Source organism: Haliotis asinina, chromosome 8 (genome assembly GCF_037392515.1).
Source record: "Haliotis asinina isolate JCU_RB_2024 chromosome 8, JCU_Hal_asi_v2, whole genome shotgun sequence".
In the NCBI taxonomy this organism is placed as follows: Eukaryota; Metazoa; Mollusca; class Gastropoda; order Lepetellida; family Haliotidae; genus Haliotis; species Haliotis asinina.
In genome coordinates, this window is record NC_090287.1 from 35,038,689 (window position 1) to 35,056,713 (window position 18,025).

Sequence of the window (18,025 nt, forward strand, 5' to 3'; positions counted from 1 at the left end):
TTGTAAACGTTAGCGTTGTTACTGGACGATCGAGCAGGACATAAGTCTGTATCAAGGATTGAGGTCCTCCTTCAAGAAGACCCTCTATCATCTTAATTATGAGGAGACTGAGAACGACATAGCTGTCCACGATTGGGTAGCGGTCACATATCTCACAGATATTTCTCCAGACCTGCCCCAACTGTAGCGACACCAGGACCATTCCCAATCTTCGAAGATTCTTCTCCTTCTTGCTGGTCGTCTTCTCCTTACAAATTTGGAAAAAACACAACACGGTGCTCAGAAGAGATGGGCCGATGACAAAGAACAACATCAGAGGCCACATGGAAATGCCTTCCTTGTAAAAAGTCACCACCTGGAACACATCAGTTCCGATGTCTGCCAGAAACACAACAATGGCTGCCGTCGCAAACAATTTCTGCAAAGTTGTTGGCGTTCCTGCTAACTTTCGTTTCAGAAGTTTGATCTCATCAACAGCTGGGTCAAGGCCGCTGTCCTCGAAGGAGATTCCAATGTAGTCTTTCTTTTGATGCGTCTCTTTGATCGTGACAAGCACGGTGTACGGTCGTTCTACTTTTTCCAAATCGGAATCTGACGAATCTACATGAGTAAAAGAAGCTTTGAGAAGGATGTCCAGGACATGTTCCACTTCTTGCGTCCAGTTCAAGAAGGAATCATGGTGTGGATACGATTCATGTTTTGCGTTCTGCCCATTCCCACCAGTCGAAAGTTTGAAAATGTCATTCACTAACAGAAAGAAGAAGAAAAATAGCTGACTCTGCTCCTTTTGAATAGTATTACACCAAGGCTTGTCTCTACGGTAACACCTCTGTACAAAGTCTATGTTTGTGTCCCCTTCTTTGTGACTATCCAACCAGGAAAGCAGTTCGCCCTGAGTGAGTTTGTCATAGTTGGGGCAATTTAGGTCACTGCACTTCAATGCACTAATAAGATATTTCCATTTTGAATCGATGATCTCTTTAGCTCTTTGGCGAAGACTGCACATGAGACAACTGCATTCACGTAAATCCTCGATATTACCAAAATCGGGCTCTGAAACATTTTTTCTAGCGTCCTCTGCCTCCCCGTTCCCTGTTTTCGTGAGGGGTGCTGTTTCAGAAACATGATACGGATCGTCATTCGCGTCGTGCCTTTCGTCGTCGTCGCTTCCTCCCAGGGGAGAGTAGTATATCTCAGTCTTACCTGCTTCTCCGTTCCGGGGCGACACTCCCGCTTCATCGTTGTCGTCTGCTGGTATATCCATCTCGTCTGCCCCGTCGTACAGATCCAAAGCGGACAGGTACACGCTCTTCGCGCTGCTGGCGAGGCTAGCAGACGACTGGTAGCGAGAGGAAGGCGGGGTCTGAAATCTCTCGTCATCTTCCAGCGGACTCGCTTGACCTGCCATGTAGCTATCAATACTAGTCATGATTGAATCCAGGGCTTGCACGGGATGGCTGGGCTGACTGTTGCAAAACTCAGCGCTGGGGTTTTCTAAGGAAAGCTCAAAACAGGAACATGTAATCCAAAAGGGCAAAACGACCTTCTAAAACTCACTGGAGCGCAACATATCCGTCAGGGTTTATGCCTAAGTGTCCTTTGTCAGCGTACCTACAGTGACTGTAATCTTCTGCATAGTCATGCCTCCTCTCTTGACTCGTTCCCAGCGGGTCAGTGGGGCAAGTTAATCTTTTCCTCCTGGATGTACAGGAATTACATCAGATTAAACCACTGGTTTCACAAGGATTAAAACATGACACTAATCAGAGACACAGGTTGTGCTAATCCCAAACAACTCTAAGGTACTTTCCACCAGGTTAAGTGTAACGTGTCACGCTAACATTTCCCCTCATGACTTCAACATGCTATGGTGAATTTATCGATCGTTGGTTAAATAAAGAAGGGGTATGTGTACCCACCTATATACCGCTGGACCGCTTTGAGTCGCACTATAAGCCCATCTGAATGGACGGTGTGGAAGACGTCTCCGCTTGGGTGAACTGTACTTTGTGTGTGTGAACAATACAGCAATTGCCTGTGGTGACATGTGTTTCACCAAAGGTTAAGAAAATGACCTTTCTGATAACCTGGTACTTCCGTACAATATGAATACCTTATTATAACCGCCATTCTGCAATGCGGCGTTTTATACAGACCACGTTTCTGTTAAAACAATATCAAAATCAAAAGTCATTTGATCTTACATGCTAGATTAGGTCAGCAGTAACCTGTACTTTAAACAAATAATAATTCATTTTCTGAAAGCATTTCAACTGAACAATTATTTCAACTGAACACTACCTCAAATTTGACATGTTAGGGTTGCAAGTGAATTGTGTTATAAACATATCTTATTCATGAAAATATAAATAGCATGAATATGGACTGACACAAGCCAAAGTGAATTGTGTCACCACATCACCAGTTCTGACAATGCATAGAGGGACAAGAATATTAGTGACGTGACTTCAAAGATTGTATTCAAGTTATTTACGTAATATGTTAAGTAATTATGGGCAAAACAAACAATGACTTGTTTTTCAGTGTTTTTTTATATATGTGTGCGTAATCATACGCCATACGCTACATTTCCAGTTTGCGTCATTTTTTGCTTTTGGTTTTTTTTTTTATTTTATTTTGTCCATACATTTAATCAATGAGCTATGTAATGCAGAGGGTTTGTAGTCTTCATCACGTGTATAATTCATATTTCCTTGCATCTATGTAAATGCTACCAGAAACATGAAGAAACGCATACAATTAAACGACGCTACGGTCCTATGTATTGCAAGTTTATCGTGAAACGATGATGTGTTCACAGCTCAATGCCAATATTTACCGTTAAACAAACATAGCCGAAAACAGCAAAGCTGTGCAGGGACAAAAACAACGCCTAGATGTTGTGTTAATTAGAGTGTGTGACACCTGTAAAGAATGGTACTCTTTGTCTCTTTCAGACGAGTGTCAATTGGGGTAACAACGGGAACGACCTTCTGCGGAGTGGTCGGTCATGCACGACGTCACGAATACTCCGGTAAGCTCTCCCTTGCCATTGGATGCCAAACAAGCACTTTCTGCCCTATTTACACAAACAATAGACAGGGGCGGTTATATGTGTGACTATTCACACATCTATTTATGAAAGACAATAAAAAACTAATACTTATCTAAAATGTTATAACGAGACTGAAATAGCTAATAATACACAATATGCGAAACGTACAATACATAAACTTACGCAGACAGACAGGCAGGTAGGCACACTTGCACGCATCTACAGCTAGACACTCTGATCAGATAGACGCGCGTATATCAGTCCATCAGTATAAATGGAACTGGACGGTTTACTGAGCAAGTCATACTACAACATACAATTCTAAAAACTATACTACTACTGGTGCCGACTGCAGATTCCATAGATTTATATAATCATCATGGTCTTAATCTTCAGACTACATGTCATAACATCAATTTTCATTAGATATCATTTTCTCTTGTCATAATACTGTTATAATACTGTTATGCTGTCTGTCTATGTATAGTGGAGCGGTTAGTAAAAAAATTGCTTTGAGCTTGTTGACCAATTTAGTTCAGTTCACTCGCTTTTTTAATGAAATAAATATGTTTTAACCGCACAGCGTGTATGGTGTGATGCTGAAGTTTACATCACTTGCGATGTCCGTCTGAAGAGACCCCTTCAATAGTACCCACACTTTCTCGATTAGCGGTGCCTGAGTTATCGACTGTCCGCTGTACATGTACATTATGTTTAAGATATTCACAAGTCGATGCTTTTGTTTTAATTTACACGGAATATACACGTTTCTTTTTTCCTGCTAGATGCTAGAGGATAGAGGAAAACTTTGTATCCATATAGCGTCCGATTTTCAAATTATTTAAATTCTGTGTAAGGAAAACTAATTTTAGGTTTTACTTCCATGTGCAGTTAAGCTAGACTTCCCAAAGCGTCTAAGGCCGTAATTAATAGTTTAAATGAATATTTGTTTTAAAAAATTAAATCACAGACTGGCCTGCTTACTGTCCGCCTATCTATACTTGCCTCTGTATAGAAGAGAATTACTACTAGTATTCATCCATGGGGTTAGCATTTAGTACAGTCATGGAGCAAGGCTATTATTGAGTCGTTCAACCTGATTCAACTAACTGCAAATACCCTTTTTGGCCGCAGTATTCAAACCAGTTTGGTAGTCAGCAAGATACATGCATATGGGTGGCAACAACTTCTAGGTATGACTGACAACACGAGTATGTGGAGACAACTCTAAGTTAACATGAATAGGCATATGTGGAGAGACAACTTCTAGGTTAACACGAATAGGCACATGTGTCGAGATAACTTCTGTGTTCTTCTGTAGACAGGAATAGAATTGGTTAGAATTGGTTGGTCTTAGAACTCATGCTTGTCTTAAGAGGCTTAATGGGATAGGATGGTAAGAGTCGCTGATTTGGTGACACATGTTGCGTAGATTGATGCTCAGGTTGTTTATCACTGAAATCCAGTCTATACTCGTTTATTTCCCTACCACCGCCATATAGCTGGAACATGAATAGGTGCATGCGGAGAGACAACATCTATATCGGGTTGTTCACATGAGTAGGTGCATGCGGAGAGACAACTTCTATACTGGGTTGTTAACATGAATAGATGCATGCGGAGAGACAACTTCTATATCGGGTTGTAACATGAGTAGGTACATGCGGAGAGACAACTTCTATGTCGGTTTGTTCACATGAATAGGTGCATGTAAGATACGACATCTATGTTAGGCTGTACATGAATAGGTGCATGTGAGATACATCTATGTTAGGCTGTACATGAATAGGTGCATGTGAGATACGACATCTATGTTAGGCTGTACATGAATAGGTGCATGTGAGACGCGACATCTATGTTACTTTGTTAACATGAATAGGTGCATGTGGAGGGGAAACATCTTTGTTGGGTTGTTAACAAGAACAGGTGCGTGTAAAGAAAACTTCAAGGCAGGACAGATACCGTGGATGCTAACTCATCGGCGACTCTAACTTGAAGACCTCCCATCTATTTCTCCTTTTGTCCCCACAGTGATAGGACGGAAAGTCAATATGGCGGCCAGGCTGATGATGCACTACCCCAACAAAGTCACGTGTGATGACGACACTTTCCACTCGTGCCGTCTTCCCCCCGAAAACTTCGTTGTCTTGGTAACCAAACGAATGAAAGGACTGCGGAATATAGGAATCATCCGTGAATTCAGCCTCCCTGATGCTGACAGAGACAGCTCAGAAATTGAAAACAGTATTCCGTACTTCGAGTACCCATTGTTAGGTAAGATACCAAATACCCTGTAATACTGGTTTTAAAGTAATATTCACGTAAAAATCATTACCTTTTACTTATTGATATGGAGAAACGTATTTGCTAGTACGTTGTTTAAACAGAAACCAGTGTCCCCTTGTATTGAACTATTTCCGACAGATCGACCTTGTGAAAACAGGTATAGTTTTGATATTCCATTGTTCCGTAGGACGGAATGAGGAGAAGCAAATGTTCCTGGGGGAGATACAGAACATTCACGACACCGTCAAACACCGCCATCTTGTATTCGTGGGATCCGCGGGGATGGGGAAGACGAGGCTTCTCGATGCTCTGTGTTTTCTAGCCGTGCAGGAGAACCTCAGGTATGTCATGTCCTGGTGCGTCATAAGAGAACCTCAGGTACGTCATGCGCAGGTGTCTCACAAAGGAAACTCAGGTGTGTCATGTCCTGGTATATGTCATATGAGAACCCCAGGTATGTCATGCTCCGGTGTTTCACAGAAGAACGTCAGGTGTGTCATAGGTAAACCTCAGGTATGTCAGGTCCTGGTGTGTCACGGGAGACCGTAGGTATGTTATGTTCCTCTGCGTCATAGAACATCGGGTATGTCACGTCCTGGTGTGTCACAGGAGAACCTCAGGTATGTCATGTTCCAGTGTGTCATAGGAGAACCTCAGATATGTCATGTCCTGGTGTGTCACAGGAGAACCTCAGGTGTGTCATGTTCCGGTGTATCATAGGAGAACCTCGGGTATGTCATGTCTCGGTGTGTCATAGGAGAACCTGATGTATGTCATGTCTCGGTGCGTCATATGAGAACCTCAGGTACGTCATGTCCCGGGGTGTCATGGGAGAACCTCAGGTATGTCATGTTCCGGTGGGTCACAGGTGAACCACAGGTACTGCATGTGCAGGTGTCTCACAAGGAAACCTCAGGTACGTCACGTTCCGATGTGTCACATGGGAACCTCAGGTATGCCGTGTTCCGATCATTCCAGTCACAAACTGGTATGCCACAGGTATCCCACCAGTTTGACTGGAGATTGGAGGCGCAGTGCTTCTAATGCATGTGGTTAGTCCATCGTGCAATACCATGTTCGTGAGGGTCTGCTTTTTTGCAGCGTCACGGGTGTACAAAATGAAAACCCCACCCATCCAGGCCTCGCTGGTCGTCTGTTCAAGTGTGCTCTCTCTTTAATGAAAAAACATTCACCCATCCTGCAAACTTTCACATGACATTTGGCTGACACACCATGATAAAGCTAATAAATTGTTCATAATGTAACCAAACGTACTATTTTCTCAGAAAATGAATAATTCGTTGTCCGTGCTGGTAATATTCATGTGTTCCAGATGTCCTCATCAATTCGGTGTCTATGTCAGTGTGACTTGTTTCCCGAGCCGACAGGGGTTTTACTGATAGATACACATTACTTCTTTGCGTGTCACGAGTCTAAGCTGGCGTCCAGATCCCGTCTCTTTGTCAGCGTGTTCCATAGGACAAGACTGTTTCTATCGTTTACAGTGAAACTAACACGCAATGCAGATAGTTTCGTTTTACGCCACACTCAGCAATAATACAGCTATATGCCGGCGGTCTGTAAATAATCGAGTCTAGACGAGACGATCCAGTGATCAACAGCATGAGAATCTGTCAGCACAACTGGAAACTGATGACATGTGTCAACGAGCCTGACCACCCGATCTCGTTAGTCAAAGGCTTACGACAAGCCTTGTCACCTTTTGTTGCACGCATGGGCTGCTGAAGATCTATTCTACCCTGGATCTTCACGGGTCCGCAATACAGATGGACCAATGAATGAATGGATCTTTCAGCAACCCACTCTTGTCGTAAGAGTTTAACGGGATCAGGCTGACTGGCCTGGTTGATGCATGTCATCTTTTCCCAGTGATGCTCATGATGGCAATCGCTGGCCTGTCTGATCCAGACTTGATTGTTTAAAGAGCATAGCTAATCCTATTCCTGAAATATTGGACCCGTGAAGGTCTCGGGGTAGAATAGGCCTTCAGCAACCCATGCTTGCCATAAAAGGCGACTCAGCTTGTCGAAAGAGGCGACTAACGGGATCGGGTGGTCAGGCTCGCTGACTTGGTTGACGCATGTCATCGGTTCCCAATTGCGCAGATCGATGCTCATGTTGTTGATCACTGGATTGTCTGGTCCAGACTCGGTTATTTACAGACCGCCGCCATATAGCTGTAATATTGCTGAGTGCGGCGTAAAACTAAACTCACTCACTCACTCACTCCTGAAATATTGCTGAGTACGATGTTTAACCAAAAAACCCAAAACAAACAGCATATGCCAGTACATACTATGTCCATCACAGAATGATCAGCTGCAGTCTGAACCTCCTGAACGTCAACACGCCGTACTTCCTGGCCAGGCATCTACTCCGGATGCTGCTGTCGATTTGCGGCTACTCGCAGAAGGTGGAGAAGGAACCCGCCGTCATGGAAACCATGAGGCTGTGTGGCATGGACCAGCATATCGCAGCGGTTGTCGACCTGATGTCCACAAAGGTAAACTGCTGCAGTCCTCACACCATCCTACTGCTCCTCCCCTCCTCCTCCTCCTCATCATCATCACCATCATCATCGTCATCATCATCATCATCATCATCATCATCATCATCATCATCAACCAGTGGTTAGAATCAATCCAGACTTGGCCCAACACTCTTGTTCGAATCCATATATGGTGTCCCCCGCCCTTATGTTACAAGAATATAGCTAAACTTCAGCTACTCACTCATTAGCCGGTATATCTATATATTTAAAGCCATGGTTTGGGAACGTTGTTACCTTCACCATGTTATAGTTTCCCGAACATATCGCTCAAACTACTCAGCTCTGGGTCACTGCTTTGGTCCCTGGGTTCCAATCCGCAAAGTATTTGTAACTTTACGACCTGTCGTAGACGTACACATGTTGTAGAGCCATGGACAACTTTGGATCGGAACCCTGGATTGACGCTCCACTTAGGTATGGCATGTGGAACACTTAGCTTCCTGTCGACAGCCTTGAATACGAATATACGCGGTGTAATTCATTGTTCACTGAACCTAAAACTGGTAAAGATCCGGGTACAGTTGTTATACAGGCCCACGTATTTATCGAAAGAGGCGTCAGCAGGATTAGGGTATTAGAATTGGTTGATGAATGTCCTTGTATCTCAGTTCCAAGATCGGTGCTCATGATCTCAGTCACGGGATTGTCTGGTCCAGATTCGATTATGTACATATAGCTGGACTATTTTAGAGCGACCACAACAATCGCATATAATCTAATCGTCGTGAAAGTCAATACGTAAATTGTTATCATGGAAGGCCCAGTGGAATACTATCTGTGAAATTAACCATCTGTTAATCCAACTGTGATACCTTTTTGCAGCCGATACCAGCCTCGCATATGAATCAAGCATCAGTTACCGCTAGGATGCAGGTTTTTGAATTCCTCACGCATATGGTGAGTGTCCACATGAGTTAATGTATTCATTTTACTTACTGTGAAATGTATGAAGATGTTCAAATTCCTGTCAGGAATTGTAGGAGGCACGCCAAAAGTGGCGAAGTGAGACCTTGGTGAATCACCACTCTGCGGGTATGATGCAGAAATACAACAGATAATATCCAACGAGAAATTCGAAGTGAGGCAACTAATTATTATAAATCACGGGACTTAGATCCAGTGAAACTATTGTCACGTACCATCATAAGAAGAAAGTTATATGTTGTGCTGTCTTTAGATTTCACACTGATTAACATAAGTAAAATCAATCTCGCAATAGTGACATTTTAAACAAACGTCAAATCCTGGCCCATTGATGTCAGTCTTCAACTCAAATAGTCACCAGTCTTTTTCAACAGGAAACAGGAAAAAACTTTGTTACTGCATGCTTCTAATGCTCAGAATAGACTAATGAGATCCACGGATTACAAACATTAAAGAAAAGAGAATACCAGGGGTTGTATGTAATATTATCATTTAAATTGATATTGAAAACAAGCCTTGCTTCCGGTCTATTTGTGTACAAGCTTACTCGCTGGGTAATTAACCTTTCAATTTTCAGTGCCTTGACTCTCTGGGTCCCACCGCCGTCATCGTTGACGACATGCACTTCTGTGACAAGGAGTCGTGGCCATGTATCAGAGCGCTGATTGACCATTCTCACTGTCTCCTTACCCTGTCTACCAGACCGAATGTTATAGAGAACCCTCCGTGTCCAGAAGCTCAAAGTTTATTTGACGAGAAGACGTCCATTGTGATGGATGTGTACGGTCTTGACCTTTCACTTGTATCTGCTTTGGCGTGTCAGTTGCTAGAGGTCGTCAGTATCCCCAAGGGTTTGGAAAAGTAAGTTGGGAACCAACAACAGTATTCATTTCAAACTCTGCCTCCAGCCATTTAATTTCGTCTATGGACTATTTCATATGTTATCACCCACACCCAGTATGACTTTGAACATGTTGAGCAATACCTTCAAAATTACAGGATTATCTCTCCCGAGTAGTGTTTTTTCGAAACTAAAAAATGTTTCAACATTTTTGTCACTACTGACAGATAATGGAGTGTATCAGACAATCGATTAACAAGTTTATTATTTCTGTTATTTCCGCATCGATGTGCATTCTTTTTTTTAATCAAATATACTGAAAGGCAAAAGAAACGACGCTCGAGATTGTGGAATAAAGTGATTCCATGTTGAAACTTTCCTTTGTGAGATGCCAATCCATAGCTCTCCTATCAGCCACTAAAATGCAATGCCAACGTTCATCAGAGCTGATAACCCCTCCCAAATGCTTCCTACGCCAGTTGTACCGCTGTTGTTTTCAAACAATGAATGACGAAATACTTAATTATTTCTGCAATGGCTGACTTCGCAAATGGGTTTTACACTGAAAACTGCCAATGGTAAATGTCAGAGTGAAACCACCTTGGTTTTAAATGTCAGGGTGAAATCACCTTGGTGGTAAATGTGAGAGTGAACTCACCTTGGTGGTAAATGTGAGAGTGAACTCACCTTGGTGGAAAATGTTATGGTGAAATCACCTTGGTTTGAAATGACAGGGTGAAATCACCTCGGTGGTAAATGTTAAGGTGAAATCACCTTGGTTTTAAATGACAGGGTGAAATCACCTTGGTGGTAAATGTTAAGGTGAAATCACCTTGGTTTTAAATGATAGGGTGAAATCACCTTGGTGGTAAATGTTAAGCTGAAATCACCTTGGTTTTAAATGATAGGGTGAAATCACCTTGGTGGTAAATGTTAAGCTGAAATCACCTTGGTTTTAAATGATAGGGTGAAATCACATTGGTGGTAAATGTTAAGGTGAAATCACCTTGGTGGTAAATGTTAAGGTGAAATCACATTGGTGGTAAATGTTAGGGTGAACTCACCTTGGTGGTAAATGTGAGAGTGAACTCACCTTGGTGGTAAATGTGAGAGTGAACTCACCTTGGTGGTAAATGTGAGAGTGAACTCACCTTGGTGGTAAATGTGAGAGTGAACTCACCTTGGTGGAAAATGTTATGGTGAAATCACCTTGGTTTTAAATGATAGGGTGAAATCACATTGGTGGTAAATGTTAGGGTGAAATCACCTTGGTTTTAAATGATAGGGTGAAATCACATTGGTGGTAAATGTTAAGGTGAAATCACCTTGGTGGTAAATGTTAAGGTGAAATCACATTGGTGGTAAATGTTAGGGTGAACTCACCTTGGTGGTAAATGTGAGAGTGAACTCACCTTGGTGGTAAATGTGAGAGTGAACTCACCTTGGTGGTAAATGTGAGAGTGAACTCACCTTGGTGGAAAATGTTATGGTGAAATCACCTTGGTTTTAAATGATAGGGTGAACTCACCTTGGTGGTAAATGTGAGAGTGAACTCACCTTGGTGGTAAATGTGAGAGTGAACTCCCCTTGGTGGTAAACGTGAGAGTGAACTCACCTTGGTGGTAAATGTGAGAGTGAACTCACCTTGGTGGAAAATGTTATGGTGAAATCACCTTGGTTTGAAATGACAGGGTGAAATCACCTTGGTGGTAAATGTTAAGGTGAAAGCACCTTGGTTTTAAATGACAGGGTGAAATCACCTTGGTGGTAAATGTTAAGGTGAAATCACCTTGGTTTTAAATGATAGGGTGAAATCACATTGGTGGTAAATGTTAGGGTGAAATCACCTTGGTGGTAAATGTTAGTCAAATGGACAATAGTGGTAAATATTAGATTGATATGGACAATAGTGAATATTTACAGAACGTCAATTTGTAAATTGTCGAGTACTAACAAGACTATCTAGGGACCAATATTGCGTTGTTGTTTGTTATTGTTGTTTATTGTTGCTACTGTTGGTACAACGCCACTGCATTTTCAGGTTATTACGGGACATAAGTCACGGCGTTCCCTCATGGGTGGAACAACTACTCCGGGACATGTACGACAGACGCCAAATTCTCATCCGCTACAACGACAACGCCCACAACACCTTCAGAACATCAGTCGTGGCTCCTAAGAAGGCTCTCATTACCAAGTTAACCACTGGTGGGAAGGCCATTGAGCGGAGACGTTCTATACGGACCGAAACATATGCTGAAATCGTAAGTGTAGAGTACTTATACTGATCTACTCTTAAGCTCGGGCCATCACATCGCAAATATACCTCCGAAGATCTAGGTTTGAATGGGCCTTCAGTTACTCATGCATGTCATCAGATGCGACCAACGGGATTGGGTGATCAGGCTCGGTGACTTGGTTGACACATGCCATCGTATCCCAAATGCGTCGATCATGCTGCTGATCACCGGATTGTCTGATCCAGATTTGATTATTTAGAAGCGACCACATTATGACAGGTATATTGCGGCTTTTAACAGCAAGTAAACAAAACAAACCAGCAACACATGGCAAATAACTGAAATAATTCAAAATGGATTTGGGTGGAAACGTTCATGTTAAATCCCAAGTTCCACGTCCTTGTCGAAAGACCAGGTGTTCTTACTGTACACGTGTCTCTTTGATAAACCCAGGACTCAATATCACACGAGGAAAATCAGGATGAAGTTCTTGCTGACCTAGGCTTTAAGTTTGCTAAGACCAGGGCAAACGACACTCTTCAGACGAGAACGTGTGTCATGGCACCTGGGAAAACGCCCGAGGACATTCAAGTTCCCGAGGCTATGAAAGGTATGCTTATCCATCCCAACAATTACCATTAACCATTAAGGATTGGTATATTTGAATATTTACCGAGAGTAATGACTTCGGAGAAATGAATGAGTGAATGATTGAGGTTAAGGCCCTTTCGTTAGTATTTGTGAGTCGTAATCAATGCTTGTCATAATACTCAACTAATAACTATGGTGACTTTGGTGATGAAATGTCAGTGTTACCTAACGACCTGAAATGTTGCTTATAATATCAACCACAAGTTTACCTGGTCCAGATGGATTGGACCACGGCCGCCGCGAAATAAAGTCGACACCCAGGAGTTACCTATCGTAAGGATGGGAAAGCCACATGAACTCGATGCGCCAAGTGGCAGTTGTATGATCCCCAGGGAGTTGAGATTGATAATACGACTGGCGGTTAAATAGCACTCATTTACTCATGTTACTGTTCATTTTACAGATTTGGTTATAGCAAGGATAGATTCTATGCGAGCCACAGAACAACTGATCGTGAAGTGCGCTGCTGTTCTTGACCCTCCCTTTACCAGGCAGAGCGTGGAGGAGGTCCTCCCACAGGCTAGCACTTTCAAGGTTAGCACCTCCCTCAAAAGACTGTATGAGAATGGGACGTTTGCGTGCAGCGGTGCCTCATCACGTTTGCCGCCAACAGGTCGTAGCGATGAAGTCGGGAGGGCCAGAGCGGGTTGTTGTTGTCCACGAGGTGACCGCGAAGAGGGGGATGTCATGTGCAATTCGCTTATGTTCCGGCATAAGCTGCTCAAGGACACTGCTCAGGAAATGTTGATGGGCAAGCAGAAGCAGCATTTGCATCTGAAGGCTGCTGAGTTTATTGCACGGAAGGTCAAGGATATTAGGAGCAATGTACCGTTTCAACTGTTCGTCCCGAACCGCAAGGAATCTGCAGCTGAAAAACGTATGTCTGTTTATGGGAATAGTTTCAAATAACAATTTCTTTAACTTTCATTAATCGTAGTACCAGTCAAATGAATGAAAGGTCATTTATTAAACTTTTTTATCCAGCAGTCATATGACAATGGGCACGGTGTGTTTCAGACACAAACAGGGAAAAGACGTGGACTGATGATGAGACCTCAGAACGATTTCGGACAATTTTAAAATCAGGGTAGTGTATTTCGATTATGTTTTTGTTTGAAGCTAAAACAATGTGACATATCTATGAACTTTAACAATCTGTCACTACGTATTTTTCAATGTAACAATCAGCATAGATATCATGCCAAATGGAATTATTGATGACAGAATCTCACATTACATGTTAGAGTACTATATGTGAGAGAAGAATTCGATTCTCATCGTTGCTTAATGTTGATAGAAATAGTAAAGTGTGTATTATGTATATTTATAGTCAGTGGACCCATGAACTTGTATAATGCACCAACGTACGTTGACGGAGAAGCCATGAACACTGATGGCGAATCCATGAACGTTGGTGGTGAATCCTTGAACGTTGATGGTGAATCCATGGACATTGAAGGTGAATCCTTGAACGTTGATGGTGAATCCTTGACCGGTGAATCCATAAATGTTGATGGTGAGCCCATGAACATTGATGGTGAATCCATGACTGTGGATGATGTGTCTATGAGCATGGGTACGCAAGGAACTTTACCTAAGCAGCAGACTGAGTCAATCTTGCTAAATTACCTGACGGCAATTTACAGCTATTCTCCTGGACTAACGAAATCAGGAATTGTTTCCTTGTTTCGTATTAGTGAGATGTTACCCCATCTGCACCTGATCCTAGAAGGCGCGGTGATAGACAAAAGTCGGAACTCTCTTCTTGAACAGCTACTTCCGGTGTATGAGAGGATGGCGTTCCATTACAACGCCGCGGATGATATGCACAGTCTGCTGGACATACAGACGGAAGCCGGTTTGGTGTGTCTCGTGCTGAAAAGGACTGGTCAGGTAAGAACTTGCACTGTTAGGGTGCAACTCCTGAGACAACCTTCGGTGCTGAAACATATTCACGTCAGAAAGTTACTTATTACTCGTCTTGACGACGGGGCACTACTCTTGATGTCTGACGCTTTGATGAGAGTCTAAATATCTCATTGAAGCATTCATTTGTATACAATATTGTACAGTAGAACACTGGAATATACTGAAGAAACGAATGTTTGGACGTGACGAACACACACCTGCTTCAACTACTGGCCTACCCAGTCAACCCTTTCGACGATGAACGTGAATTTGCGGAAAACTCTTTATCCGTTTTTGTGATTTATATAACCATTTAGCAGGAATCTAGTGACGTTTTAACTGTTTTGATTATTGTCCTAGCCGAAACTTATATACTATTTAAATAATTATCCTAGCAGAAATCTTTTGACGTACATGCTACTGGAAAAGTTAACCTAGCATGAATCTATATTTGAGTATCTTAACCAACGCTGCAGGCAATGTCATGGTTTGCTGAGACAGCATCATCGTTCAAGAAGCTGACAGAGTCGAACCAACCCATGGAGATTGTGAACAATTACAACAATATACAGGCTGGGCTAAAGCGACTGATGGGAAAGGTGAGATTTGACTCGTCATCATGGCGTTCAGTCACGTAATGCTTCTGAAAGCAAAGACTGCTGATCCCAATCACAGATTCGTAAATGGTTTACAGTGCCATTTCAGCTGGTTGTTCTAGCATAAGCATTCACCCTTTCACCATTCACTTCCCATATAAGACTGACTCACGCTGTATATCTGTAATATTGTTCAGAACTGTTTCAATTAATAACTACTACTCTTCAGACCTTCCAACAGCTTGGACAACTGCCCGAAGCTAGGGTCTACCTGACGGAGGCCGCGTCTCTTTTGGACATGGCGGAACCCGCCAGTAAAACAGACCTCCGCTTCCAAATGTTCAAACTCAGACTCTTATCATTCCCAAAGTTCATCTATTTCACTAAAGGTGGATCCGTCAGAGTCCTCAAGTACGTATCGTGTTTTGCAACAGCTCCAGTTGTGTTTTGGAATGTTCCTATACTCACGCCATCCTAAGAAACATTGAAACAGTATGATTAAAACCCGTTGGTACCCATGATTCCGTTTCAAACAAGAACCATACGACAAGTGTAGCTCTATTTCCTGTATCCACCTTGATAGTCGTGTGGCACCCATGCTCTGTAGAGAGCATCTTTGATAAAACCCACCATCATTCAGAGGGTGGATTTAGAAGTTCTCACTCTACTTCATTGATAGGATATTGCCCGAATCATAGAGGAGGAAACTATGTAGGCTTCTTTCTCATAAATCTGACTGAAGAGAAATATTCAAGAGGTCCTGCATTGCTCTTGTCCAACTGATAAAGCAGCAATGAAATCAAATCAAATCAGTATTCGTGAAAATCACATAACTAGGATGTCTGAACCTCATCTGACTGACAGATACTGTACTGTGTAAAGCACATGTCGTTCCAGCTCCATACGTGAAATATAAGAACGAAACTAAGAACGTTTATTATTCAGGCGAGCAAGCCGAAAGAGGATAGAACGCGGGCACCTGCTTGGGGATCTGTGTCGGCTTCACAAGGAGCAGGGTAACAAGGACCTCCTCATCCTGGACGCCTGGAGACACTCTGCTAACATAGTGGGCAAGCAGGTCCACATCCACCAGGTTCGTTCCATCTGCACCATCACTGTTAATGAAATAAAGGTCTGTGTTCCATGGGTAATGGGGTGATGGCTCTGTGACGTTTCTTGCTGTTATTAAAACCATGATTTTTTACCCATGAAAACACCCAAACGGGTTCTGTGACTATCCTTCTTTTAGCCGTTATCACTGAAATCATGATCTTTATCCCACGAATACGATTTGTGTGACGATCATTGCTCTGTCCTTTATGACAATGAAATCATGGTCCAAACGGTATCTATGACGATCCTTGCTATGTCATTACTAACACCTAAATGTACAGTCCTTGAACCGATTCGCACAGTCAAAGGGGTTGTGTGATGATCATGCATTGACGTTATTGTCATCGAAACCATTTTCCTCAACTCAAACACGCCTTATTAAGTGGTTTGTAGACTATTTTGATCTTCCATGAACGAAAAATATGATTTCGGGAAGCATAGAAACCATCCAGCATACACGGCGATTTCGTTCCAAAGAGACATCTGAACAAAATAAGTCTTGCGTCATATGCATATACGTGTAGGATACGCAAGACTAAAGAAGGGGTATTGGAGCATTGGGGACAACTTCTTTCTTGTTTGTTTTCGAAAGACAAAGATAAACAGCATTCCGTGTACAATGTTTACGTGATGTATACAACGTTAAGTGTAGATACTGTTGACTACAGGTGTTGGAGAGTTACATACACATCATCGAGGCGTGCCGGGCTCGTTCCTGGTCTACCAGGGCCCACAGACTAGAGAGTGAGCTGTACGCAACGTAAGTGCATCCCCGAGTCCGTGAGTGGGCGAGTGGGTGGATGGTAGGCTGACTGGCTGAGTGAGTAAGTGAGGGAGTGGGTGGATGAGTGAGTGAAACGCCTTTTGAAACATTCTAGCAATATCACGACGGGGGACACCAGAAACAGGCTTCACACATTGTACCCATCTGGGGAATCGAACCCGGGTCTTTAAAGTGACGAGCGGACACCTGAACCATTAGGCTACCTACTATCCCGTACATCCCAGAATTCTCTGATGAACATGTAGCATGATGAAATGAAATGATTTCTGTGCTTGATACAGACATCAAGATGTTTCCACAAAAATAACAGCAGAAAACTACACGCTTTCACATTACAACCAGAAGATCATATGTGTTAACATACACAACAACAGATATCAACAGGTTCCCATATAAATAACAGACGTCTGCATGTTTTTGTGTGTTTTTTTTAAAAAAGTCTGTTTCCACATAAAGAACAACACACCTTCACATAAACAATAACAAATATCTACATATATTCCACATAAACAATACACAAATGCATGTTATACAGGTATACAGAGTTTTGCAGTAGTTGGTCAGGTGTGGTTTTGTTCAGATGCTGTGCACGAAGTCACGAACTGTTGTATGATGACGTCAAGGCGCTGGCCACGACCCTGGGTGAGAGTGCCTTGCTCTCCCTCTCGGCAGGAAACGTCTCCCAGGCCATAGACAGGGGTAAGAATAATGTAATATTTGCCTATAACCAATACTCTTGGGCATGTTCGTGAGCATGGCATCGTCGGCCTGTGAAGCTCATTTTCAGGACCATTGTGGCAACTTTTTAACACAAGGTTCAATGTCGAACACAAGGTTCAATGTCGATTATTTGGTTGCAAACAGCTTATTGCATCGCATATGTGACATAAAACTGTACTTCCAACACGTCCTGTAGAAGGTAATAATGTCTGAGCGTTTTATTGTAGCTATCAGATGTTTACTTGCACTTGCAGAGAGCTCGATGTTTGAGCTCCAGGTTAAAGAACAAGCCGATGAATTCCATTCTCTGTATCAAGTTTCCATTAACGACTGAT

General features: G+C 42.7%; 1 protein-coding gene across 1 annotated transcript in view; it reads left to right on the forward strand.

The window, feature by feature from the left end:
- LOC137294699 (adenylate cyclase type 10-like) overlaps window positions 1-18,025 on the forward strand; it is a 33,321-nt gene that overhangs the window by 11,227 nt on the left and 4,069 nt on the right. Inside the window, exons 11-26 of the mRNA XM_067825774.1 lie at window positions 2,958-3,034; window positions 5,087-5,329; window positions 5,529-5,682; window positions 7,673-7,865; window positions 8,736-8,810; window positions 9,415-9,698; window positions 11,720-11,942; window positions 12,372-12,528; window positions 12,973-13,446; window positions 13,587-13,656; window positions 14,267-14,462; window positions 14,954-15,076; window positions 15,303-15,484; window positions 16,019-16,166; window positions 16,855-16,946; window positions 17,551-17,669. Coding sequence (XP_067681875.1) covers window positions 2,958-3,034; window positions 5,087-5,329; window positions 5,529-5,682; window positions 7,673-7,865; window positions 8,736-8,810; window positions 9,415-9,698; window positions 11,720-11,942; window positions 12,372-12,528; window positions 12,973-13,446; window positions 13,587-13,656; window positions 14,267-14,462; window positions 14,954-15,076; window positions 15,303-15,484; window positions 16,019-16,166; window positions 16,855-16,946; window positions 17,551-17,669 — 2,810 coding nt within the window. The remainder of the gene's footprint in view (window positions 1-2,957; window positions 3,035-5,086; window positions 5,330-5,528; window positions 5,683-7,672; window positions 7,866-8,735; window positions 8,811-9,414; window positions 9,699-11,719; window positions 11,943-12,371; window positions 12,529-12,972; window positions 13,447-13,586; window positions 13,657-14,266; window positions 14,463-14,953; window positions 15,077-15,302; window positions 15,485-16,018; window positions 16,167-16,854; window positions 16,947-17,550; window positions 17,670-18,025) is intronic.